The 27,202-nt window shown below is 37.1% G+C and overlaps 1 protein-coding gene and 1 long non-coding RNA gene across 3 annotated transcripts in view; one reads left to right on the top strand and one right to left on the bottom strand.

Moving 5' to 3' along the window:
• Positions 1-428: 428 nt before the first annotated feature.
• Positions 429-27,202, bottom strand: part of MCMBP (minichromosome maintenance complex binding protein) — a 38,747-nt gene continuing 11,973 nt past the window's right edge. The window contains exons 2-16 of one of the 2 annotated variants that reach the window (XM_081073997.1): positions 24,914-24,999; positions 24,163-24,303; positions 23,991-24,032; positions 21,724-21,825; positions 18,501-18,645; positions 16,066-16,217; positions 14,184-14,284; positions 11,125-11,297; positions 10,679-10,802; positions 9,279-9,396; positions 8,182-8,347; positions 7,140-7,273; positions 6,077-6,241; positions 3,061-3,149; positions 429-2,573 (exon numbers count right to left, since the gene is read on the bottom strand). In XM_081073997.1, coding sequence (XP_080930123.1) covers positions 2,447-2,573; positions 3,061-3,149; positions 6,077-6,241; positions 7,140-7,273; positions 8,182-8,347; positions 9,279-9,396; positions 10,679-10,802; positions 11,125-11,297; positions 14,184-14,284; positions 16,066-16,217; positions 18,501-18,645; positions 21,724-21,825; positions 23,991-24,032; positions 24,163-24,303; positions 24,914-24,999 — 1,865 coding nt within the window. In that variant the 3' untranslated portion in view covers positions 429-2,446. Of the gene's footprint in view, positions 2,574-3,060; positions 3,150-6,076; positions 6,242-7,139; positions 7,274-8,181; positions 8,348-9,278; positions 9,397-10,678; positions 10,803-11,118; positions 11,298-14,183; positions 14,285-16,065; positions 16,218-18,500; positions 18,646-21,723; positions 21,826-23,990; positions 24,033-24,162; positions 24,304-24,913; positions 25,000-27,202 lie in introns of both variants that reach the window. The other variant, XM_081073996.1, reaches the window with a different exon arrangement.
• LOC308507927 lies at positions 8,338-26,980 on the top strand. The gene is made up of 3 exons (XR_013994966.1): positions 8,338-11,440; positions 13,725-13,857; positions 26,749-26,980. It is a non-coding gene; the product is annotated as an uncharacterized lncRNA (long non-coding RNA).

The raw sequence follows: 27,202 nt of genomic DNA, 5'->3' as shown, positions 1-27,202 counted from the left end.
CAAGTTTTAAAACCCAAACATTGAAACTAAATGTGTTATCCTGCTCTTATCAAGTTTTCTTGAAAATACTAACTATGGCCGGCCCAGTGGCTCAGGTGGTTGGAGTGCTGTGCTCTTAACGCCGAGGTTGCTGGTTGGATTCCCACATGGACCAGTGAGCTGCTCCCTCTACAGCTAAGATTGTGAACAACGGCTCTCCCTGGAGCTGGGCTAGCCAGAGCAGCCAGTGTAAGCTATTGTGTGCTGCCATGAGCAGCCAGCTGATGACTGGGGGGAGTGCAAGGCTCATAATACCAGCATGGGCCAGGGAGCTGTGTCCTACAAACCAGACTGAGAAACAACGGCTTGAATGCGGGGGAGAAAGGGGTAAGGCGAAATAGGGGGGAAAAATACTGTGCCACGACATAAGAGAAAATATAAACCAAAGTCCTGTAATAAAATGTGTTTTAATTGTCACCCCAATAAATTTTTTAAAAATGTTTTAAATTCCACAGAAATTATTAGTTTCATTTTTGAAAACTAAAATTAAGAAAGCAATGTTTAGTTCCAATTAGAGTAATTGTCTATTCAGTTTTAACATCGACAAATCTTAACTGTTCCTGTATGTAGCAAGGGAGCAAAGGTTTTTCTGAGCCCAGAGTTCTAGCTCTTCCTACCTGCGTGGGACTTGAGGATGACACCATGCCGCACACCTTCCATACTTAAGTTTACTTCTGCTACTGGTTTTCCACCAAGAGGACACAGGATCTCGTCAACACAGATCACATACGGTGAGTTTTATTTCTTTTGAAAGAGGGTTTTCCTTTCAAGGGAACTTTTCTGCAAGACTAAGCAAGTTATGTACTTCTCTTTGGTAAATTACAATTCACATTGGCACAATAAACACACAGTAACTAATCTACTCTCCTGAAATTTATTCTCACAAATCCAGCTGAGCTTTCACTTCTAATAAAAGTTTAAGGAATGTCTAGTCTACCAGTTACAAAAATGAAAACCAGTTAGAATTTTAAATATAAACATTATTTACATTAGTTTATAAAAATAGCTTTGAGTTTAGGAAAAGTTGAACAACTAATAATTTTCACTTCAGTTCACGAGGCTTAAGACCTTGGTTTCCAAGGCTGACCCTGTTTCCTTGGTTAGCAATGTCAGTTTAGGGGAGTGTGGATCATTGAACTGATCTCTGATGTTTCCAACTAGGTGAGTAACTGACTAAAAGAAATTAACCTTTATATACAACCACTGATAGCTTATGTTCTAACCTTTCCAAAGATCCTTGATGCCACAATTACACTGCATGGGTTTACTTTCTAGTTGTGGATCATGATATTGTTCTTTTAAAAACTTGTGTGTTACAACTGTAATTGGTCTGGGAAAAACCTACCTATAGTTTTCGCAGTGCGTTCCTGGACTAGCAGATGTTAGTTCATCTAATATATTTTAATTGATAAAAAGTTCAAAATCTAATACAATCATCAAAGCAACTAAATGACATTTACTAGGGAAAGAAAAACCATTTTTTTAAAGAAGGCATTTTTAAAGGGTTAACTATTTTGCGTTCTTCATATTTGAGCAAAATGTCATAGGGCAGAATTTACTTAAGTGAGTGCTATAAAACAGTGGTTCTCAAATGTACTGGGGTGAAATGAGAAAAATGACAATGGAGTGTTTTTTTTCAAAAAGCTACATTTATTCCATTTAAAGGACTATCTCTTGTTCTGAGATTGCCCTCTTATGAAAAAAAAAAGGTGATAATACAGTGATTTCTTTCAGATAACTTGGCAAAATAAATTGGCAACCACGTCCATCCCAAAAATTTTTGGAAATATTACTTACTGGTCTATGAACTCCGAAAGTCTGGGAACCACTGATACCTTAAAGAGTAGTTTTGCAGGTTGTTAACTGTTCAATGGAAACAAGCTGCTGTGGTCAAATGTTTGGGAAATGATACTACAGAATTTGACATGGTCATGTATTGAATTAAGAGCAAGTGTGCCCCATTCCCCAACCTTGGAACACTAAACAGACCCATTGTTAATTGTAAAGACATAAAAATCTTAAGTGAACAATTCCTGACTTTGGAATTGCAACAATTTTCTTCAAATGAAGTTGAAGTTAGCATTTCAACAGTCTGGCCTATCACTTAGCTGAAGCTAAGGAAATGGTATAATCAACATCATCAATATTAAACTTTTAATATCAAATAAATTTTTGTACATTGTTACTAATTTATATAATTATAAAACAAACTTCAAAAGCTCCATAAAATCAGTAAGGTAAAAGCCCTTACTGAATATTATATAAACTTCAGATGTTACCGTGCTTGATTTCAGGAAAAGTCATTGGTTTTTAATACAAATTATCTACAAAACAATGTGGTATAAATGATCTTTGAATTTTACAATAGTGTGGCTACAATTTGCCCATTACTCTTTCACTTAGATCTTTAAAGTTCATTTCCATTCACGCATTTCTGCTGTTGGAGCCTGGTTCTTCTCAAAGACTCGAGCTGCTTTGCTCTTAGCCATCGTTCTCTTGAGAGTGTTGTCTGACCAGCACTGAGAGACAGAAACCTAGTTTGAGATACAGAAACAAACTTGAGTTAAGACCTAGGATAATAGCTTGTTCTTTCATTTTTAAGACCTTGCGAGGAATTCTGGGTTGGGAGACAAGAGCTCTAGTAGTAGTGACACTAACAAGTCAAGAGCCAAATGAGACTTTTCTTAGGTTGGTGCAAAAGTAATTGTGGTCTAAAAGGTGAAATAAAAATAGCAAAAAACACAATTACTTTTGCACCAACCTAATACAAGGGAATCTTTTAAGTCGAATTTGGAGGGTGACTCACTCTTAGAAACTTAAAGAACAAGGAGCATGGCTGGTTCCACTGAAGTGATCACTGGCCAAACGTGATTTCACTTCCATGAGCCACTCCACTTCACAAGGTGGTTTTAAAAGGAAAAAGTTCATTTCTATTTTTAGAAGCCTGCCTCAGTTATTACTGAGTGAATCAGAGTTATATCCCGCTTACTGCAAAAGCAGTTATGGACACGCACTACTCACCGAGCTACGATGAGCAGCTGGTGGAGGTCATCAGCTGTGATGCTCTGAGGATCATTCTTGCGCATTTCCACAAAGTCATCTTCCACTGCCTTTATCAAAAGAGTAAAGGGACTGTTAACACCATTCCTTAGGAAGAAATCACATTTGCATTTAATAGGGAAAAGGAAAGTAATGTGGTCCCTTGACTGATGTAAAAATGAAGTCAGCCCTGCCTCTTAGACAGTAGAGACAATATGGGTGAAAGTATTGAGAACCAAACTTTAGACATACAAATAATGCTATCAATGAAGATATTCACACAAAACTCAGACTCATTTGAGAAGACCATGCAGACAGATATAAGTCGACAACTTGCATAGCAACCTTGATGCCTTTAAACACAGGGAAGAATGACGTCAGCAAAAATGGCAGAATAAGGACCTCTGAAAATTCCACCATCAAAGGGAATAGAATACTAGTAAAAATGATGAAAATCAGCTCCTTCAGAACCCTGAAAATCAACCATATGCTTGTAGCAATCTGAGGAGCACTTATTTAGGAAAGAAGTAAGAACATGAAGCTTTGAGGCATTTTAACTTGCCCTATTCCCCACTCTCACCCCACCTGAAAATGGACAGCCTGGCAACCACTGGTAGTGGGGCTGGAGCTCTCAAAGCACCGTTCCCAGAGAATTATTATGTGTTGGTGGGTCCTTGGAAGAGCCCATTTGCAAGGTTGTCTTGTGTCTCCTGCCTTGGAGCTTGCCCAGTGTGAACAGCCTCTTCCCCCAGGGCAGTCCTCAAAAACAATCAGAAGCAATTACCAATCACCTTGCCTGCCTCAGGCATTGGATAGGAGTTGCGGCAAACAGGGCAAACAGCAGGCTAACCAAAACCCTTAAAAGGGAATGAGATGTCCATAGGGGGCTTTGAAAACTGTATGTATGTGTATAGGTGTGTGTGTACCTATGTATATTGGGGGTGCCAAAAAAATGTATACACATGACTTGCATTCATCTTTTGTTATTGGAATGTTTAGTATTAGAATTTTAATACCATTTTTTCCTTAAAATGTGTATACATTTTTTTTTTTTGCATCCTTTGTATATATAAATTCCTAGGAATTTCGAAGGCCATATGCATTCACAGGTCTGTGTGCAGCACGCTCAGATCTGAGCAGGCCCTAAGCTTTCACCTCTGAATAACCCTGAGCCTCTATGCAAGCAGAAAATGAAGGAAGGCTAAGGCAGAGATGTAAACTGCATGGTTTTTACACGTGTTGAAGGCTTGTCCCAACACAGAGCCCCTTGGCTGAGATTGGGAGACACACTGCGCTAGACATCTAAAGAAATTCAGTTTCTATCCAATCGTCGAGTACTAAGCTAACAGAGCAGAGACTTCAGTGTCCACATACAACAAAGAACACAGACTTTATAGAATTCAGAAAAGTCATTAAACAGTAACAACAAATCCTAGGGAGGGGGAGAAACTGTCAGAGCAGAGTTGCCACATTGTATTATTTAAAATGTCTGTTTTTTCCACACAAAAATTAGACATACAAAGAAACAAGAATGTATGACCCCATTCATCAGAAAAAAAAGTCAACAGAAACTGTCCTTAAAGAATCCCAAATACTGGACTTAGTAGACAAAGACTTCAAATCATCCATGTTAAATATGTTCAAATAACTAAAGGAAACCATGTATAAAGAACTAAAAGTATGAGAATGATGTCTTGCCAAATAGAAAATGTCAATACAGAGATAGAAATTATTTAAAAAGCAAATAGAAATTCTGAAATTGAAAAATTAACTGAAGTTAAATATTCATTAGAAAGGATCAACAGCAGATCTGAGCAAGCATAAGAAAGATTCAGCAAACTTGCAGTTAGGTCAACTGAGATTATCCAGTCTGTGGAACACAAAGCAAAAAAGAATGAGAAAATATGAACAGAGCCTCAGAGACTTCTGGGACACCATTAAGTGTGCCACCAAGTGTCCTGTACACATATGGGAATACCAGAGGGAAGAAAAAAAGAAGCAGAAATAATAGTCAAAACTTACCAAATATCTTGAAAACTTCCCCAAAATGTGCATTAATATGCACATCCAAGAAGCTCAACAAACTCCAAGTAGGAAAACTCAAAGAGATCCACACCTAGACATATTACAGTTAAACTGTCAAAAGCCAAAGAGAGAATCTTGAAAGAGAAAAATGACTTCGTGTACAAAGAATCCTCTCCAAGAAACCGCAGAGAACAGACGGCAGTTGGAGGACGTACTTCGTGGAGGGATATACTGCTTTGGACGACATACTGCTTTTTAAGTAATTGAAACGGGCAGAGAAAAAAAATCTACAAACCAAGAATTCTACATCCAGCAAAACCAGTCTTCAAAAATAAAGGAGAAATTAAGACATTTCCAGATAAGCAAAACCTTAAGAGAGAATCTGTCACAAGCAGATCTGCCCTACAAGAAATACTAAAGAGAGTTCTCCAGGCTGAAATGAAAAGACACTGCAAAATAACTTGAATCCACAGAAAGATCACTGGTAAAGGGAACTCCACAGGGAAACATTAACACCAGAATAAATGTCTTTTTCTTTGTAACTTTTTCCCTCTGATTTAAAGACGGCTGTATAAAGCAATAAATGTGTTAATGGACATACAATGTATAAAGATGTAGGACAAGACAGTACCAAGTAAGGGAGAAGGAATGAAATGATAAAGAAGCCAAGTTTTTTTATACTATTGTGATTAAACAGGCATTAATCCCAAAAGGGGTGGTTATAGTTAATATGTTAACTGTAGCCCTCAGGGCAACCAGTACGAAAAACAACTGTACAAGAAAAGACATGGAAATCAAAATTGTATGTTAGAAATATCTACTTCAAAAGATGATAATGGAGCAAGAGGGAACAAAAAGGCACAACACATAGAAAACAAATGGCAAAATTACCTTATCAGTATTACAATAAATATAAATTGGTTAAACAGTCCCATTAAACACAGGAAAATCCTTTATTTTAACCCAAACATACCTTGGTTATTTCATCAGATATGCTATAATCCAGGAACCTCAAGAGGGTCAGATAAATGCGGAATTTATTCAGCACAGAAGGCAGCAGCGCTGAGAGAAGGCTGTTCATGTACTCCTCCATGTTTGGCGGCATCAGCTGTGGCTGTAAGTGGATCTGGCAGTCTGCCTGAAAAGAGGAACAGTACACAGTATTTTCCAAGTGCCTAACTTAACCTAAAACTGTAGGAGGATGGATGCATCATCTCAACCAGCCCCGAGGGGAATTTGAAAATTTTATTATTGGGGGGAGGTCACTTTTTAACATGAATTTACATAACTATAACTACCTCAGCAATAATTAGAAAAGTTAGACTTCTTTTGGTTACTTGTGATTCCTCAATGGTACCTGCAAACAGGTAAAAAAAGGTAGCCAGCCTCTAAAAAGCAGCTAATCAAAATGCTTTCGATGTGTCTTTAATCATGGAATATGTATTCTGTATCTACACTTTCCCACAGAAAACTTACTGACCCTTTCATTCTCATTCATAGGCAGTTTTCTTATAAATCACAAGTGAACACTATTATACAGAGAAACTACATACATTTTAAACGACTGGGCATATTTCTCATCAAGAGCTCGCTCCATCAGTCACTGATAATTTACTTACCAGAGCATTTCACCACAGAGCACATAAATAATTACCAGGTAATTAAGACCACTTTAAAAGGAACTCTAAAATATTTCTCACATAACATTGGCAGACAACAACGGGCAGAGGCAGCAAGAACAAAGGTCTGGCTGTTAATCAGGCAAGTTGCAGTCAGCTTCTACTTTCTATGCCTAGATGTGGGAGTGATTGCTCTCAACAGCTTTCTTCGCTTGTCTTGTGATTTCCTGATACCTGGTTCTTCATAGATATGGTTTCCATCCCAAGGCAGGAACAAAATAATCAATTCCCTTAATCAGCAGCCACAATTTTGAAATAAGTTTAACTTATTAGTAATAAACAGTACCAAGAACCAAAACAAAAATATAGATATCATTCCAATGTAACCTCCCTCCATTTAAAAATGACTCATTGTACCGGTAGGAGTGATCGCCCCTCTGAAGTAATAAAAACATTAATATTGCAGGGGAATTCCATCTGGTGGTAACTGAAGTCATAATCCACCTTCTGCCAAGTTATTAGGTTGCTCAGGGCAGTCACATTATGAACACCTAAAAAAGCAAGAAAATAATTTTTTAGTCATTTGATGTTAATCATCTAAACAAGTTGGTTCTGCTGACACTGATTATAAGACATGAGGTTTCTACTGCTTTAATAAAGTATATGAGGCACTGTCCAATTACTAAGTGTTCATTAGGTTACTAGGCTTCCCACACAATATTTGTCAAACTAGACAAATGTATTTCTGGGGCCAAAACCCCCCAACCCCCAAATCTAATATGGAGCATCAGATATGCAACTAGGCAAAACATTGGCTCCCAGTCACTCTGATTACTTCCTGTGTGGTGTGTTCAACAGGGCAAAAGTAACATGGTAGAGCTAAAACTATCCACAGAAACAAGGTTACTGACTTGCTACTCACTTTTGCCTTAAATGTATCCAATCTACACTGTTTACATTGTTTTTAACTCTACCTTTACCTCCTGAATTTACCACCAGCATAGTGTCATCTTAATTCTCATTTGAGCACAGAAAAAGCAATCTGCTTTCTTGCAATTTTATAATGTTCCATAACTGAGCTAAGTCCAAACAACTTGATCTACTATTTTTTTCAGATATTTGAAAAAAATTTTAGATTTCACACTGGGTGGTAAGAAAATGTTCTAGATCTTTTCTATATTTTTTTTGAGGTAATATATGACTAAAGGCAAAACCTCTTCGCCTTTTCAGCCTTTAAAAAGCTACTTACTAACTTGTCTTATCATACTATTTTCATAAAACATAGTTGATGTACACAATTTATAATACATATTTTAATGAAATCCATACGGCAAACCTTTATCTAAATACTTATGAAATGTGAATTTGTCTTTGTTCACAGTTATTCTTGTAAGAAATCATCATCAGGTCTGGCTTTCGTGGGAGGTTAGAAATGGAAGGAAAATATCCACGTACGTACCTGGGGTGTCAAGCTGCCCTTGTTCCAGGAGAGTTTCATCAATTACAAGAGAAGTATTGTTGGGCAGTTGGAGGAGCCCACTGACCAAACGATTGGCTGTATAGTCTTTGTGGGGAATGAGTTTCAAATGGTTCATGTTCTCTAGAGTCATCTGTAGACGAAAGGACTGCAAAGAGAAATTTTTCAATGAGCAAGGAACTAAGTTTCCCAGTTTTAAGAAAACATATTTGGGGTTAAACAGTTTTATGTGAAAAAAAGATCTTAATCAATTTTTAAAGGAGTAGTGTCTTGAGCTCTTAGAAGCAAAAATATATCTATATCCTAAATAAGAATTTCACTGATTCTATGAGCTATCTTCACTATCTTGTTCAGTATTCTTGAAGATTTTATTTCACCAGTGAACCAGAAACAAATGACAAGTGAGCTACCCAGAAACGTAGCTTCTTTAACCTAACACTGGGTATCAAAGCAGAAAATGTTTATTTACTCATCAAGATGGGGAGAGAAAAACCTGACTTTTCTCTATTCTCCCTGGACTAAAATCCAGAGTGTGACAGAAGGGTGTCAAGGATGAGGTAAGATATATTTTCCAAACTTAGAGGTTTTGGTACTTTGGCTCCGTTGAAGTCAAAGAAAATGGCGGGGGGGAAGGCACATTATAGATACAAGCAAACCACCCCTAAGAAGCAGAGCCTGTGAAACAAAAGATGACCATGAGAAGGGCCTAGTTCTATATAAGCAAGTTAATTATACTTAATCTGCAAAAACTACACAAGGTATTAAAGAGGCAAGTGTTCAGATGCACACAAAGGATACCAAATTGCACAAGCAAAGTGGCATCAACTGAGTACAATTTTAAGGGAATTATTGCAATTGGGTTCATTGTTAAATGTACAGAAATTTCTGCTAAAGCATTAAAAGAAAAGTGAAATGTTTAGGGGCAAGCACATTTTAAATTACAGAACATGACAAGGTTTGTTTCCCCATAATGACATCTATTAAAATCTCAAAGTTAAATACTGGGGTTGAATTAAAGACAACTAGATGGATTGTTAAAGTCTGCTTAGATTTATAATACATATTTATATTGATCTTACTGCTGGAACAAGATGTTGAATAATTCGATATAAGTGTTCAGTGAAGGTACTATTCCGCGGGCAACCACTCAAGTTAACTGTAAATTTTCCTAGTGGAAGAATGTCTCTTCTTGTGTATCTAGAAAAAAAAAGGTATCAATCAATAAGATACTCAGGTGATTTCCATCAAAAAGCAAACATGGGAAAATCAACTTAGTGGTATTATTCAAAATAGATTATGTCGCTCAGTTACTTTATCAGAATTAACAGCAATAAAAATAGCAGTCAATGACCAGGAACTGTTCTGAGTCCTGGAATGCTTTCTCATTGAATCCCCACTTGGAGTTAGGTATTACCGTGTCTCCCTGAAAATAAGACCGGGTCTTATATTAATTTTTGCTCCAAAAGACACATTAGGGCTTATGTTCCGGGGATGTCATCCTGAAAAATCACGCTGTTTTCCAATTAGGTCTCATATTCGGGGAAACACGGTATTATCTTCGTTTGACAGATGAGAAAGCTGAGGCACAGAAATTTTAGGTAACACGACCAAGTTCACACAGCCAGGATTTGAACACAGGTAGTTTGGTCCCAGAGTCTGTGCTCGCTCACAACCATTATGTCCTACTGTCTCAAACTCTCTTCAAGCAAAGATTTGTATAAGATGTTTACTGCAGTGTGGTTTAGAATAGAGAAAAAGTAGGAAAAACGAACATTTAGGGAAATGGTACAACTGTCTATAATGACATACTTGGCAGTTGTTAAAAAGTTCATCAAGAATAATGATGGGATGTTTAACACATATTAAGTGATAAGAGCAAGACATAGATCCGTGTTTAGAGTATGAGATCTATGTAGGAATGTACACGTATGTAAAGAAGTGACACAAGCATGTGCCAAGATGTGTTAACTGAGGTGATCAGCTAAATTGTGAGATTACAGATTTGTTTCCTCCTCTATGCTCGTGGAACTTGCTGAAGGCACGCATGTTACTCTTGAAATCAGAAAACCACTGTAGTGAGCTGAAAGGGAGGGGTGCTCACCTCCACATAAAAGTTAGATGTGCACACGACAGACCTCATTGACTGTTTTTAGACAAAGAGCCTTGGAATGTGTAAACAGAGAATTCAGAACGCAAACAGGATAAAACAGCTCACTTTACTCACCAGCCAGATCCTTTGTCTGACTTTGGCTCTTAAATTTAAAGAGACATCATCAAAATGCGAAACGTGTAACTCAGAGAAGATCAAAAAAGGAATGTGTCTGTGACATGGTGTAACTGTTACACTGAACAAATAAAAACCACTTGATGGTGAAGCCTACTAAACTAAAACACAGAACCACCTCAGAAACTCTGCTACCCTTTCCACTTTCAACAAAGCACAAACTCCCTAAATTCCCACCAGGAACAGAACACTTACACTGTAGAGATGAGATGTAATATAAGGTATTCAGCAGCCAAACTGTCTCCCAAAAGGGCGTGAGTGAGGAACCCAAGCAGTTCTGCTCTGACTGGAGACAATTCGGACATGAAACTTGAAACAACTGGAGAAGAAAGGGAGGCCAGATTCAGAATCAACCCAAGTGTCTTAGGTTAAAAAAATAAAACAGGTGGAACAAAAAGCACGAGTCAGTACACGACTAATACAGACTTGTCAATAGCTCGGTAAAAGGTGCCCCTCTTCAAGATCAGACAGGTTAGGTACTCGCCCCCCGCCCCATTTTTATGACGAGAATTCCCATAAAGGACAATGGGCAGAGACAGTGATTAGGACCCGCCTGACTCAGTCCCCCCGTGCACACACGTGCGTCACGGGCAGCTCCGACACACTGGGGACAAGTCTGTGGCTTCAGCACTTACACTTACAGGTTTTGCTCTCCTCTTTGTTAAGGCAAGCTGGCAATAACGGATTGATGTGCTGCAACTTGTGGGCTAAAACCACATGAATCCTTGGTACTAAGGAGGCGGGAGGACTGTGTACTCTCTGCTCCTCGGCTGTGTCCGTGCATTCCATCGGATCCAGGAGTGAGGAGGCGTCCCTGCGGAGGGGGAGAGCGCACGTTCTTAGACGTCAATCTGCACGTGTAAAACTACAGTGAGAATTCAAGCCAAGCACAGTTCCCCCTGCACATCTCCCAGAAGAACAGGAAATGGCTCATTTGTTGCCTCACACAGATTTCAGGCAAGTGGATGTTATGATACAATGTATTCCATTCTTCTGGAGCAATGTTTTCACTCCTATGAGGGAATGTGGGGTCCTGTATTCCAAAGTTACTTAGTAGTATGTCTACTCATTAGGTTATTTCAAAACACAGAAATTCTTTCTTGAGCTATCAGCTGGGACATCAAACAGGTCACAGAATGTCTCAAAAACAGGTATTTTTTCTCAAAAGCCATCAGGTGTCTATTACTCATTGTGTGGAAAGTCCATTTTCTCTGTCTTCCTAATTGTTGTTCCTAAATTTTATTCTTACACGAAACCTCCCTTGAATGGTGAGTAGACAACAAGCAATGAAAATAAAGTGAATAAAAATAAATAATTGTGAATAAATGAGTAAAAATAAAAATAAAGTAAAATAAAATGAAAATAAAGTGAGTTTTTCAGACTTACTAAATAAGTGAGCAGGTGATAGATTTATGTGAGATGACTAAAACAAGATGACGAAAATGTTTTTAGATCTCCAGACCTTACAGACTGACCCTGCAGAGCAATCACTTCATACTATCTTCCTTAAATAGTGATATACTATTTACTGTATATAGGGTGTATGTCCCGGGCAGGTTCTTCACTTTGCACACATAAATTCAGTAAAACCTCACAACCACCCTCATTTACAATGAGGAAACAAAGCCACTGGAGAAGTTAAGTCCAAGGCCGCACAGCTAGTAACGGCCACACCAGGATTCCAACCCAGGCCAGCAACCTCAAAACATAACAAACAAAAGTGAGGAAGAGCTGGTTCTTCAGGATGTATTGTTAGGTGGTTAAAAAATGTAGGAGTGTGTATATCATGCCACTTATTCTACAAGAATACAATATACATGCATCTATTTTGCAAAAAAGGAAAAAAAAACCAGGAAGGATAAGAGCAGAAACTGAGGTTGGTTCCATACAAAGGATGAGTGGGAAGGGAGCAGAAGGGATGAAAGTAGTGGGGAATGACATCCCTGCATTCTTTCAATATAGTTTTGATTTTGGCAATGTTAATGTTTCCTATACTTTTAAAAAAAATCAAAACAATAAGGATGGAGGAAGAATTCTGAAGTGAAACAAAATGGGAACAAATTAACCTAATTTTGTAAAATGGATAATGAACAACAGAACTGCACTAACCGGGAGAAAAGACCTCACCCAAGTAACTGGAACACAGGACCCCACATTCCCTCATTCTAAAATAAAAACCAGAAAGATACTGTACTCAGGTTACTAGGCTTGTTTTTTGCAGTGGTATGTAGTACGGGTTACCACTTCTGAAGTTACTTTCTCTGTACTGTAGAGTTGAGCAATCATATATAAGGATAATGGGGATAAAATTTCTTTCTATTACAAAAGGGAATTAAAAATAAAGTGAGGAGGAAGACGAGAATGCTGAACTGGAATCAGAAAGACAGTGTGAACTCGTGTTTTTTGATATATAGACTCAGAAATATATATACATATATGTAAACATGTATATACATGTATGTGTGTGTGACAGTATGTGTACATACATTTCCTAGCTCTGTCCACTAAAAGGGCACAGAAGCAATGCCAATCCAGTACCAATGAGTACACAAGCACACAGATCTTGATTTTTAAATATAATTCCTCACTAAAAGAAACTGGTACTCCTTGGAAAAATGGCTGATATTGGGGCCGGAGCATGAAAAGTACAAAATGAGGCTGAAACAGCTTAACGTATCAGAAAATGTATGTGCAAAAACGGTATGATCTTGTCAAAAAGACCCTGCTTAAAATGGCTCGCACGTGCCAAATATGGGAATACTTGAATCTCAAAATAAATAACAGATTAACATCCACACTGATATAAACAAATTACCTGAATAAATAAATGGGGAGGAGGGAACTCATTCTCTCTTATAGTAGAATGCCAACAAATAAATAGTAATAATTGATTTAAGCAAGAATCACCAATGAATACTAAAATAAGTTGGTGAAAGTTAAATGAGAAACAGGCTATTTATATACTTTCAAAATGTCTCCTTCCAAATTACTTGTTATTTACAAAGTGAAAAATAGTAACTTTATAGGAGAGTAACCTCGAAGATGCCACCAAACAGTGATCAAGATGCACACCAGTCAGGGGACGAAACATCACGTCTCCTGATGTAACGCACTGAGAAGGGTACATCATTCACCTGACATTCCTGCTCTAAATGCATAATCTGAATCTGATAGTGAGGACACATCAGGCAGACCCAAACTGAGAGACACCCTACAAAATAACTGGCTTCTATGCTTCCAGAGTGTCAGAGCTTTCTGCTCTCTGCCACGTGAGGTCACAACGAGAGGACAGCCATCTGTAAACCAGGAAACGGGTCCTCACTAGACCCGGATGTGCCAGTGCCTTAATCCGGGACTTTGGAGCCTCCAGAACTGTGAGAATGAGTTTTTTTTTTTTTTAAGTTATGTACTGTCATTATATACGATCAGTCTTTGTTCTTAGAAAACATGGACACAAGCATTTAGGGTATGATATATGCAACTTACTATCAAGTGTTTCAGAAAAACGTATGTGTGTATAAAAATGTGTGTATATGCGTATAAGAGAGAACAAAGGACAAAGCAAATGGAGCGTAAGTGTTAACAATTGGTAAATCTGGGTAAAGGGAAAAAGACTTCTTTATAACCATCCTCCAGCTTTTCTGAAAGTTACAAATTATATCAAAATAGTTTTACCCCCCCAAAGAGCAAAAAGACTCACCTTTCATCATTATTCAGGATACTTAGCACAGGGTCTACAGACAGTATGCCATATAACTCAAGAACGTCATTTACTTTGAAACAATCCCAGTCTTCATAGACCTAACAAGATACCACACGAAACCATGTTGTTAGGATTAAATAACACCCAAAAAAGCACATGGTATTATTAGTCTTGCAGTAAAATAGTAATAATGATATAGTATCTTAGAATTTTAGATCTGGAAATAGACCTTAAAACAACTCCTTTATTTCATAAATTGAGACCAAGATAGGTAAAGTTCTTGCCTGAAGTCATTCTGCTAGTTAGCAAGTAAATTAACAACTAAAACTCAGGACTCCCGACTCCCAGACTAATGTCTGTTTTGAATATACCACACTACTTCAAAGAAAAGGCTTTTTCTAAAGGATGATGGTCTACTGAAACTAGAAGATGCATTACCTCAAAATCTATTAACCACACCAAGAGAGGGGAAAATCCAGGGATTATTAACTTTGGACTTCTGTACAAACTATGCAACAATAGGAGGGTTAACACAAAACTGAGAAAAACCATGAGGTTTGTCACAACAAAAAAACCAATCTTTCAAAGTTGTTTGTCATGGTGGACTTTAATAACTGTCACGGCCTCCTCTTGCTGAGACCCAATGTAAGCATGGCAGGACAAATACTGTAATTCTTGTCCCCCGTGTAACATAACTGAAGTGTCCTTAAGGTAAAACCACAAAAATTTAAGAATGGCGATTCTCAATGATCATTTCTGAAACGGGTATCACCTATTCATCTACTAGGATTCAAAAATGAGGGCAGCCAGATGGCTCAGTGGGTTAGAGCACGAGCTCTGAACGACAGGGTTGCCTGTTCAATGCCCACATGGGCCAGTGAGCTGCGCCCTCCGCAACTAGATTGAAGACAACAAACTGCCTCTGAGCTTCTGGAGGGGCAGCCGGCTCAGTTGGTTAGAGCGTGAGCTCTGTAACAACAAGGTCGCCCATTCAATTCCTGCATGGATGGTGGGCTGTGCCCCCTGCAACTAAGATTTAAGGACAATGACTGATCGGTCCTGGAAAAACACACTGTTCCCCAATAAAAAAAATTTTTTAATAATTTTTTAAAAAACCTTAAAAAAAACATGTGAGGATAAACAGATAAAAGACCTATTAATAGAATTTTTCTTTCTATTTTAAATACAAATGAGAAATGGATTTGGTAAGAGAAAGAATGGTGAAAATGAAGTAGATACTAGAACGTCAGAAATAATATAGAAAGGAATAGACATATGAATTAAAAAATTATTCCACTTCTGTGATTGAAATATTCTTTAAGAATGCTATGTAGGCAGAAACAGGGTTTCCCAAAGACGCCCACATTCTAATCCCTGAAATCTAAGAATGTTATTTTATAAGCAAAAGTGTCTTGAGATGGGGAAATTATCCTGGATTATCTGGGTGGGCCTAATCTAAACACATAGGCCCTTAAAATTGGAGAATCTTTTCTACCTTTGGTCAGAGGGAGACGTGATCAAGAAAAAATGGTCAGAGAGATGCATTATTGCTGGCTATGAAGATGGAGGAAAGGTCCACAAGCCAAGGAAGGTGGGCACCTCAAGAAAGTTGGAAAAGGCAAGAAAACAGATTCTCCCCTAGAATCTTCAGAAAGGAATGCAGCCCTGCTGACAGTTTGCTTTTACCCACAGGAAGATCCATGTCAGACTTATGACCCAAAGCTTGTAAGAGGATACAATTTTGTTTTAAGCCGCTAAGTTTGTGGTGATTTGTTACAGCAGCAATAGAAAACTAATGCAAATGCTAAGACTTTTCCAGTTTAATTGCTGAGACACGTAACACATCTGTGTCCATGTGAGGTCTGTGGAAGGTCATTACCTTCACAAGGCATGCAGGGCCCTTCTCTCCTGGCAGTGGGAAATTCAGGTCAAAAGGAGAAGAGAGGTTCAGGGAGTTCAGTTGTTGCCCAGTAGACGCTTCAGTTTCTAAACGTTTTGGCTCTCCACACCACTGAAGACCACCAACACTCCCTAAATTCAAAGGAGACCGTTGTACTTAGTCATTTCAAGGCCTTCTGGAGATACAGAACCTTTCTAAGGAGCCTTTCAAGGTTGACATAAATGATGCTTCTGAGCTCGCAAACTTCAATTTGTTGTGATTTTTAAGGAAGTAACACATATTAACAAAGCCCTCTGTCTGACCTAAAAAAGAACAATTATTATCATGACGACCTGAAAATGTCATCATTCTTCCTTCTACAATAAAATGGAAACAAATTCCCCCATCAAATCTTAACTATAAGAACTTTTGAAAATATATTTAATACGGTTTCTCCCACATCTTTGACCTAAGAAATACATGGTCTAGTGGTGACAAAACCACCTTGGTAGAACATATTTTTTTTCTATGTAGTAAGCAGAATAAAACCACATAGCAATAAATTCACTTAACATATATTTATTAAAGTCCCCTATATACCAGGAATCGGACTTTGTGTTGAGGACACAAAGATGATTAAAAGATAGCCTCTGTCCCTTAAGTCATCACAGTTTAGGGCTGAAACTAATTAAAATCAATATATAGCCTGCCATACCACAGAATATGGCTCAGCAATAAAAAGGATTAAACTGTTGACACATACCAACAACTTGGATGGATCTCAACTCAAGGGAATTTTGCTGAATAAAAAATGCCAAAATTTTACATACTTTAAGATTCCATTTAAATAACATTCTTGAAATAACAAAACAGAGATGGAGACATCAGTGGTTATCAGGGGTTAAAGGCTTGAAGGGAGGGGAGAGGCAGGCATGGTTCTAAAAGGGCAACATGAAAACTCCCAGTAATGAATTGTTCTGTATCTTGACTGCAGCAGTGATCGCGTGAATCTACACGTGACGACACTGCACAGAACGAAATACACACACAAACAGGTGCGTGTAAGAAAGGTGGGTTCTGAATCAGTCACTGTATCAATGTCCCTTTCCTGGTTATGACAGTCTTCTAGTTGTACAACTGGGGAAACTGGGTCAAGAGTACAGAGGATCCCTCTGCATTATTTCTTACAACTACATGGGAATCTGTACTTTTCTCAAAAAAAGTTAAAAAATACTTAGAGCCTGTAAGATTGCCTAGAAATCAACAAACAAGTTAAACTTTACATAAGTAATGCACGCCAATAAAAAATTAAAAGCCCTGCAGAGTGACATTCGAACAAAAGTGGCAAAACTAGAAAGGAGCATCAATTGCTTAAAGTGAAAAGAAAGATTTACAATGACCTGGATTCTGTCATTTATTGTTACGATACACCATTATTTTAATAAACATTTGAGATGGGTGGAAAAAAAGAAAGACTACTGCCACATTTGTATATATTCACTGTAAAACATTCCAATTTTAAAAACATTAAAATATGTCTTAGCATTAAGGAAATACAGTAATACGAACTTATAAAGTAGACTAATATATGGTTAAATGAAATTCATTAATAATTTTCTCTTTACCACCAACTGTTATATTTGCCCTCTCAAACCAATCTTCCAGAGACCAATTAACTAGACTAAGTTGTTTTACCTCCTCTCCCTCTGATTAAAGATGCCAAAGTGACTGAACATAAAAAGAGAAATAAAGATACATTTATCTATCTGCCATAATAAAGAAATGCACCGCATAAAAACCATGGTGAACTCAATAATGGTATGTGCCAATTCTGAAATTCTCTTATGCTCTTAGAAAATTCAACTTTTGGTCTCTTTGTTTTAATCAGAATTAGTTGTGTTTTAAGCATGTTTTAAGAAATAAGCCACTACAAACGTATGTAAATAGAAGAGCACTGTGACTATTCTAAGGATTATCTACTTTAAAGTTTAGGAGTAAGTAATCTAGTGAATCACAACTTCATGTTTTCCCTAATGTTTTCAGTCTTACTAAATTAAAGTATCACTACTCCAAAAAGAAAATAAGGATGTTTTCACATATACATAAATCATTTTTAGGGTAGAGTCCTATGCTTCCATATTACTTAAGAACAGAGAGAAAAAGAAAGAAAAAGACCTTTTTCGGCTAACCACTTGAAACCCTTAAAAACTTCTGACAGGAGAGCAGCCACTGCTCACTAAGTGATTCCTAACTGCTCAGGTATGGAGCACAGCCTGACCAAAGAGTACTGTAAAAACTCCTAGAACTGTCTACAATTTTGTTAACCATGAAAGCAAAGTTATCAAATCACTAGAGCTGTATCACGCAACAGTAAATTCTGAAAACAAATCCACAGGGAGAGCCGCGGTCTCCGAAAGCCTGTTGGAGCACACTACCTGTTTGTCTGGCGCCTGCATGCTGGTCTTTCTGTTTATTAGGCTGTAGGTCCGTATCTTCATCATCTTCATAACTCCTCTTGTGACGACTGGGGGTATAGGACGTTGAAGGACTGACTCGAGCTTGGTTTGCATTAATATAGGCGTTAAATGCAAGGTTAAGAAAAGATTACCATGAACTGAGGAACAGCCTAAGTTATGCTAATTATAGGAACAGTGAAAGATCATTAATTTATTAGCTTTCTGGTTAAAATGAAAATGTCTTTTTGAAAGAAAGCTGGACTTCAGTTTTGGTCATGAGAGTAACAGCTCAACCTTACACCCCAACCCAAGCTGTAAAGAACTGTGAAACTGGACAAAAGACATGAAGCAACTGTTTTCAGACATTGGGCAACAGAGCACATAAGGTTATGATCTTCAAATGGGGAGTAACATACCGAGTAAACGCCACTTTGCCCCGAGCTCTCTCTTGGGGTATTTTCTAAACTGCAACAAAGAGAAGCGGTGGACATGCTCTTGCTGGATAGAAAACACAGCACATGGTTCAGAGCTACTGAAGCCACTAGAGTTTGCAGAACGGTACTTACTAGAGGGGAAGGAGTTGGTTCCATGGCATCTTTGGATAAATACACAGCTGTGTCAGGATTCCTTGAGGCCTAACAGAACAGCTGCTGGTTGGCTAGGAACTGAATGGAGATTCTGGAAGTTGTGCCACACTCAGAACTAGACCCTGATAAATGAACATCCTGGGCACATCCAGAAACAGCACATCTCCGAGGTGGGACTGTGTCCCCCAGAGAAGGGGCTGCTCCACACCTACCTTAACAAATCCCCAAACCAGCCTTGACAAGGATAGAGTGATCCACTTAAATCACCTGCCCATCCGAACAAAATGCAACATTCTTGAAGTGAAGACAAAACCGAACTTACAATGTTGTATATCAGCATACAACAACATATTATTAGTTATAGGAAAAGGCAGGAAAATATGACCAATAACCAGGATTAAAAATAGTATCAATAGAAGCAAACCCAGAAAGGACCTACATTCTGAAATTAGCAGACAAAGATATTAAAATGAAATTATAAAATCTACAATTTTAAAATAAAGACATGTATGACTCAAAGATAAGGAATATTAGGAGAGAAATGGAAACAACGAAAAAGAACCAAATCAAAAATCTACAACTGAAAAATAAAATATCTGAAGGAAAAAAGAAAAAAAAGAACAGGGTCTCAGCCACCTGGAGTACAAGTTGTCTAATGATCATGTGACTGGAGTCCTAGAAAACAAGACAATGAAAGACTGGGACAGAAAAATATTTGAAAAAATTAAGGCTGAAATCTTCTGAAAAAAAATGCCAACTCACAAATCCAAAAGCTCGAAAAAACGAAACAAAAAACCCCAAGAAAGAAAAACACAAAAAAACCTTCAATTAGGCACACCATAATCAACTGAAGAAAACCACAGACAGAGAACATTAGAAGCAGCCAGAAGAAAATCAAAGCCATTACATACAAAGGAACAATGTGATGGCTAACCTTTCATCAGAAGACAATGGAGCAATACCATTAAAGTGTTGGAGAGGGAAAATACCTGTCAATCAAGAATTCCATCTCCAATGAAAATATCCTTCGAAAATAAAGGTGAACTAAAGACATTTTCAGTTAAAGCTGACAGAAATCATCATCAACAGATCTGTACTTAACAAAAAGGCTTAGTAAAATGATTCCAGATAAAATGCAAAGACAGCTGAAAATAAACATGTACACAAATATATAAAAAATGTATTTTTTTCCTCACTTCTTAATTTACACAGACGACAACTAACTGCTTAAAGCAAAAAGTAACAATTTATTGGGCTCTACAATTTAAGTACAAGTAAAGTGTGTGACGACAATAGCACAAAGAACGAGGGGGACAAATAGTAGATTGTTGTAAAGATCAGGATCAAAGAAACAATCATAAGGGAAATTAGAAAATATTTCAAACTTAATGATAGTAAAAACAAATCAAAATATGTGGAATGCAACTAAAGCAGTGATTAGAGAGAAATTTATAGACTTAAATGCTATCAGAAAAGAAGAAAGATTTGAAATTAATGATCTGAGCATCTACTTTGAGAAACTGGAGGAAGAAATTAAAACCAAACTAATAAGAGCAGGAATCAATGAAATAGAAAACAAAAAATTCAAGCAAAAAGTTGGTTCTCTGACAAATCACTACCAACACTGATCAAGAATAAGAGAAAAAATAATTAACATTATTGAAAATGAAAGAGATCACTGCTAAATATCCCCTGGACATTATTAAGAGAAAAATAAGGAAATATCATGAAAGCTGTATGTTATTGACATAGATTCATCTGAGAGTAAATGATTTTAAACAAGTCCTTGAAAGATACAATTTATCTTAACACACACACACACACACACACACACACACAGTTAAAAAACTGAATTGAAAATCTTCTTACAAAGAAAACGCCTGGCCCCAAACTAGAAACCATCCAAATGCTCATCAAATGGAAACAATATAAACACATACCATCAGCAATAAAAGGAATGAACTACAATACACACACAGAGATGAATCTCAAGTGCACTGGGCAGACAAAAGACATCAGACACAAAAGACCCTCTGCCATACAGTTCCATCTGTATGACATTCAAAAATAGGTAAAACGAAGAAATCAGGACAGTGGCTGCAAAGGAGGGCTGCTGACAAGAAAAAGGCAGAAGGGAACTTTCTGGCACAATTGTTTATTTTGTAGTGTAAATCACTAAAGTGCACCCTTAAAATCTATACATTTCAGTGTATGTGAATTATGCCTAAAAAAATTACCAACTAAAAAAAATTAAAAGACAAAGATGTTTCCACAATCTCCTTTTAAATGAAGCCACATATTGTTTTCCCTTAAGAAAAGCAGAATTATTACTAGTTGTAATTTGGAACTTTTTTTACTTAATTATCACGGTACTGTCTTTTTCAGTATCTTTAAATCTACCTCAATATTTTTAACAGTATTTCACTATAAGAATGTACCATAATTTTATAATTTCTCATTGATGAATGCTTAAGTTGTTTTATAGGTTTTCCCCCCTGCTAGCTTCACTGCCGTAAAAAGACTAAGTTTTTAAAACTCACACCCTAAATTATGGTCTTTTGAATTAAGAAAATAATCAGGAACCATTCAACACATAAAATTCAGATAAAGGATATTTCTTTTACCCACGTAGATTCCCCAGGCACTGGAACACAATAGAAAGTCTGTCTTTCCAAAGTGGTAGTTCGTGGAGAGTTTAAATCAACTTCTTGTTGAGGCTGTGATGTACAAAAAAAAAATTGTTTTAATTTTACTAAGAAAAACAATTTTTAAAAAATTAGCGACCACATTTTTATATTATTTATAAAACCATAGTAAATATTTCACCTTAAGAGTTAATTAAGAAGCAATTAATCCAAACTATCATTTTTTAAAAGAAAACTGACATAAAAGCATTTCACATGTAATAATCAATATACTACCTTCCCTCAAACCCACAGCACACGGCACCTTACATTACAGAATTAAATCCTTTTTTATAAACAGGATGTTTTATTTTTTTCAAAGACAAAGCACATGGTAATCCCACTGTTTCTTTTGTAGAAAAGTACCAGGGTTAACCTATATAATAGGAATTGAATGAAATACTCATGACGAGGTAGCTGAGATTTAAGATTCAGATATTATTTCCTAAAAACGCATGTTCTGTATTTCATATATGCTTAGAAAATGCTAAGAGGTAGAAAGGACCCAAGGTGTAACATGAAAAAATTACTTTAATAAACATTAATTTTACAGTACAAAAAAATCCTGTTAAAAGTAAGTAAGATGTATATTCCATTTTGTAGAGGGTAAAAAGGACCCAGGGAACAGACATCAAGTTTGAGCCTGAGATAATATAAACTGAGATTGCTGTTTCTTTCTTGCCAGGCCCCAAGTTCCCTTTTCCTGGCATGGTGCTTTTATTTATGACTCTTGGCAACACAGTACAAACTGTCTTTCTCTTTGGTAAAGTCATAGATAGTCACATCTGTTTTATTTTCCTATTTCCAGATGCTGAGATTACTGAGCTGTAGGGACACTATATTACTGAGTACTAGAAAAAGTTGTGTATTCATAAATTTCTCTAATATGACTTGGGCTCCTTAAATAAGGAGCGCAGTGAGCCCTTACAAGTTGACTCATTAGACTTGGCACATTGTACCTTATAAACACTCTAAAGGAAAATAGACACTGGGAGACCTGAAGGTCATCATGTGTAAGATCAAGCAAATCCATCCTTCACGAGTCCAGTACGCTAAAGAATTGTAGGAAGTTACACTTTTGTTTAATAAAATCTTTCCGGCAACCTTCCAAATTAGGACTGTTGTTCTGTCCAGATTGGCCAACTGAACTAGAACATTTTATTCAATGAGGAACAGCTTCCGTGAATCAGTGAGCTGGTATTAGGGTTCATAAATCAACCTCTTGAGATTTGAGTAAGCAGGAGTCAGACTTCCAGGATGTAAATAGCCCTAGAAAACCTGATTAAATAGACTATGGATCTGCACAGCAGAGAGCTAGACCCCGAATGGAGGTATCTCCACCAAGGTCCCACCTTTCTCCTGAGGGCCTGCCTGAGCACCTGCCTGGTCAATTCTCACCTGTGCTACTTGTTTTCATTCCAAAAACTGACAATTATTGTCTGTGTTTCAATAGAACCACATGAAAAACAAAAAGTAAAATATGGGAGACATTTTTGGTTAATATATTTATTTTGACATGCCTTTTTTATTTATTTATTTTTTTTACTATTAAAGTAGAAATAAATTTTAAACTTTCCCAGTTAAAATGCCTGGCATGTTGAACAGGTGTCTGAATGACATTAAATTTAATTCTACATGTTGTTCACCTATTATCAGAAAATCAATTTTAAAAAGCACAGCTATACTGTGGTTCCTCTAACTACTTTTCTAGTGAGTTTCTCCCTCAAGCCTATTCCTTTCACAACTAGAATTATATCCAGTGTCTTTTTCCCTTTCCCATTATTGATACTTTAGAGAGCTTCTATTACTTCCTTTCATCAAAGAAAGCTTATTAACCTTTTTCCTCCCAGGAAAATAGGGCAGAATTTAATCAAATTTAATTAAGCACGTGTAATTAAGTTAATCTTCCACTTTCATTTTTAAAGCATTTATCATACCCTATAATTTTTTAACCAAGTATACAGATATTGTGAAAATAAAGGAATTAGTTTTGTTATTTACAATATTCCTTCTAAGAGATTTTTAGAGACCAAAAATATATCAGAGAAACAAAGGCAAATAAAGAAAACATTTCATGTGACTTCTTAAAACTTATTTATACACAAGATCAATTTAAGATCAACCAAAGAAAAGTAATAAATATTTAAAATTTTTAAAATTGTTATTAAAAATGTTTTATATAACTTAAGGATACTTACCCCACACTCTGCTACATCTCTATATTTTCCAAAATGAAGAACCTGTAACCCAAACAAATGACAGAAGTATTTTATCAGTCTACCTGAATCAAAACTACCATAGACAACACAAGGACAAAATTAAAACCACTAATTATAAACAGAAAGTTCCATGGAAAAAAGTAATACATACACGTGCTTTTGTGTTTCGGTTAACTGTTTCATAAACTGCCATGTAAAACTCAGGGTCAAACATATCCTGAATCATACATCGAAACTTCACAAAACTGTTAGGTTTCAAATAATGAAGGGGAACCTCATTCAGTGATGGTACCTGCAAGGAAAGCAAGCAGTCAAGTTAATAAAGATATTCTGTCTATAAAACATTAAGCTCATACACATACATAAACTATATGTCCAGACTCAAACTGCAACACACGCACAAAATTCAGCCCTATTAGGAAGCCCATAATCTCAACAGTCAACAACGTAATTGCTGGACAAAAGTACTTCTGAGTTCTTACAAATTTGTATAAAGACATTTGACTGTAATGTAAGAGGATGCTTTTGCTTCAGAACACTTTTCAAGTAGGGGAAAGGCCATTTGCTTTGTTGAGCTCTTCTCTTAAAACGAGTACATGCCAATTCTTTTTAAATGTAGGTAATAATCAAAGCTCTTGCAACTACTGATTTTTTTTTCTGTCTTGGAAAAGTAGCTTGGTCAGTTACTGCCACCTACAGGCATCAATACAGAAACACTTAATTGCTTGAATTTAACTTTGCAAGAGACCAAAATCTTTGAATACATATGGACTTAACAGCACTTAACGCAGAAGGCAGTTCATATTAATTTATATATTTTAAAATTATATGTGGATTACTACTCTACTGAGAAACTGGAAGTTGGCCCAACTCTCTCCCTCCACAAACAGCAATAAACTTACCCATTTAGGAGCATTATTTTCCTTCAGCTTTTCCTTAAAATATTCGATTACTTTCTTCTCCCAGTCAGGATTAACTCCATTTTGGGCTGAAAGACAAATACACTTTTCAAAGGTAAAGGTACAATATATGACAATAGACTGTGTTCAGCTGAGTCACACATTCACGTGAAGCACTGCACAGAACACTCGAGAAGCCGCCCACTAGCAGGCTGCATCTTACAAATCAGGGCGATGCTGACCTCCCGGGTTCTCAGGGGCTAGCAATGCCCACAGAAGGAGACACGGAGCCGTAGACAAAACAACACACGAACCCTCATTTGAAAAGCACACTGCTTTTTGAAAAGGTTTTTTATAGATTTTTTTTTAAATCTTTATAACTACCCTGAGCAGAGGTTTATTTATTTCTTTATTTATGGAATAAATGTTCCAAAGAGTCGCATGAATAGTACAAACAACACCTGTATCTTTGTTCCATTTGCTGCATCAGTTGCTCTCTCTTATAGATATTTTTCTGACCCATTTCAGATTAAGTTACACACAACATGTTTTTACTATCTTTAGGTTGTTCAATGTATGTTTCCAAAGAATAAAGAGAGTATCTCACATGACCACAGAATATCAACCTCAGGAATTTCAAAATTGATACAATACTTTTTATCTTATCTACCACCCACATTCCAATTTGTCATTTGACCCAAAACTATCCTTTATTGCACTTTTCCCCCTTCAGTACAGGACCCTATCTAGCACGACACACTGCTTTTAGCTATCATGTATCTTTAATTTCCATTAATCAGGAACACTTCCTCAATCTTAATCTTTTATGATGACATTCGTATTTAAGAATAGAGGCCCTAAAAAAATAGAATGCTCCTCATTTCGGGTTTCTGTGATGTTTCCTTATGATCTGCTGCAGTTATGCGTTATCAGTCAGATTACTACGTAAGTGATGCTGTGTCCTTGTAATGGAATCATCTAGAGACAAGATATTCATCTTCCCCTCATTGAAGATGTTAAATTTGATAACCCAGTCAAAGTGACTTTGTTTCTCCACTGTACAGTTATTTACAATTAATAAGTTACCTGTGGGGAACACTTCACAACGATGCAAATAATTGTCATGGAACTTACCCCCTCGTCTAGATTTAGCATCCATTGATGATTCTTGCAATGATAGTGATGAGAAAGATGTTTTTCATGTCATGTTAAACATATTAAAAAAAAAAAACTAAAGCTCTGAAAAATTAGGGGAACTGGCTAAGACTTCAGAGTGAATGATCAACAGAATCAGGAATACCTATTTTCGGGAACTGGAACCAGCAAGCCACACAGCTGGCCAATACTTCCACCATTTATATTCATCACACAGATGCTATGGAGATATGAAGTGAAAGAATTTTGTCTGTACTTGTTACAGAGTCAACTGACTGAAACACACTCATAACATACTGCTAACACCATGCTTGAGCAGCGCTTCCGAACACTTGCACTTAACTGAGCGAAGGCTTGTTCTGAAAAAGGCCGGGGGGGACTCCAGGTGATCCTGATGAGCGGCGAGGTTCAAATCTTCCAGTAAACTGGTCCTCAAAGCCCGGTTCCCTGACCCTGGCGTGGCACTGACCCCCTCACCCCCCAGTAGTTGTTAAAAGTGCAGAGTTTTCAGCCCATCCCACACCTACGGAATCAGAAACTCTGGAGGTGACACCTAGCGATTTGTGTTTTAAAACACCCTCTAAGTGATTCCGGTGCATAATGAAGTTTGAGAACCACTGGTCTACTAGATAAGTGCCAATAAACTACCTGATTTAAAAAATAATGGGTATTTTTGTTTCTAGACAAAATGGTTGAAAGAAAAGACTTACATGCAGCTGTGACTGCCACCCCAACGCTGTGCTGAGTGCTTTTGTGTGAGAAACATGAGTAACAGGCGATGGAGCTTCATCAGCGGGACTAGGAAGTGGTAAGTTCTTTCTACGTAACTTACATGTATACAAATACTACATTCTCAAGTAAAGGCCAGCTTACAACTATCTGGACCTGCTGGACAATTAAAGGACTGCAGTAAGTAAAAAAAAAAAAAAAAAAAAAATCAAGCACGCAACAACTACCCATTATTTATGAAGCCTGCTGTGCCCAGCACTATGCCAGGTTCTACAAGGATACTTGGAGCTGAAAGAACTTAAAGCAAAGATAATCTAAGAGTAGACAGGTTAACAGCCCAAAGCAACAACTAATGCAAGTCTGAGAATCTCCAAGAAGGCCTCCGAAGGAGGCAGAGCGTAAGCCAGG

This window comes from Rhinolophus hipposideros, assembly GCF_964194185.1.
Source record: "Rhinolophus hipposideros genome assembly, chromosome: 15".
Classification (NCBI taxonomy): Eukaryota; Metazoa; Chordata; class Mammalia; order Chiroptera; family Rhinolophidae; genus Rhinolophus; species Rhinolophus hipposideros.
Note: the sequence above shows the minus strand (reverse complement) of the source record. Positions and strands in the feature narration are given on the sequence as shown.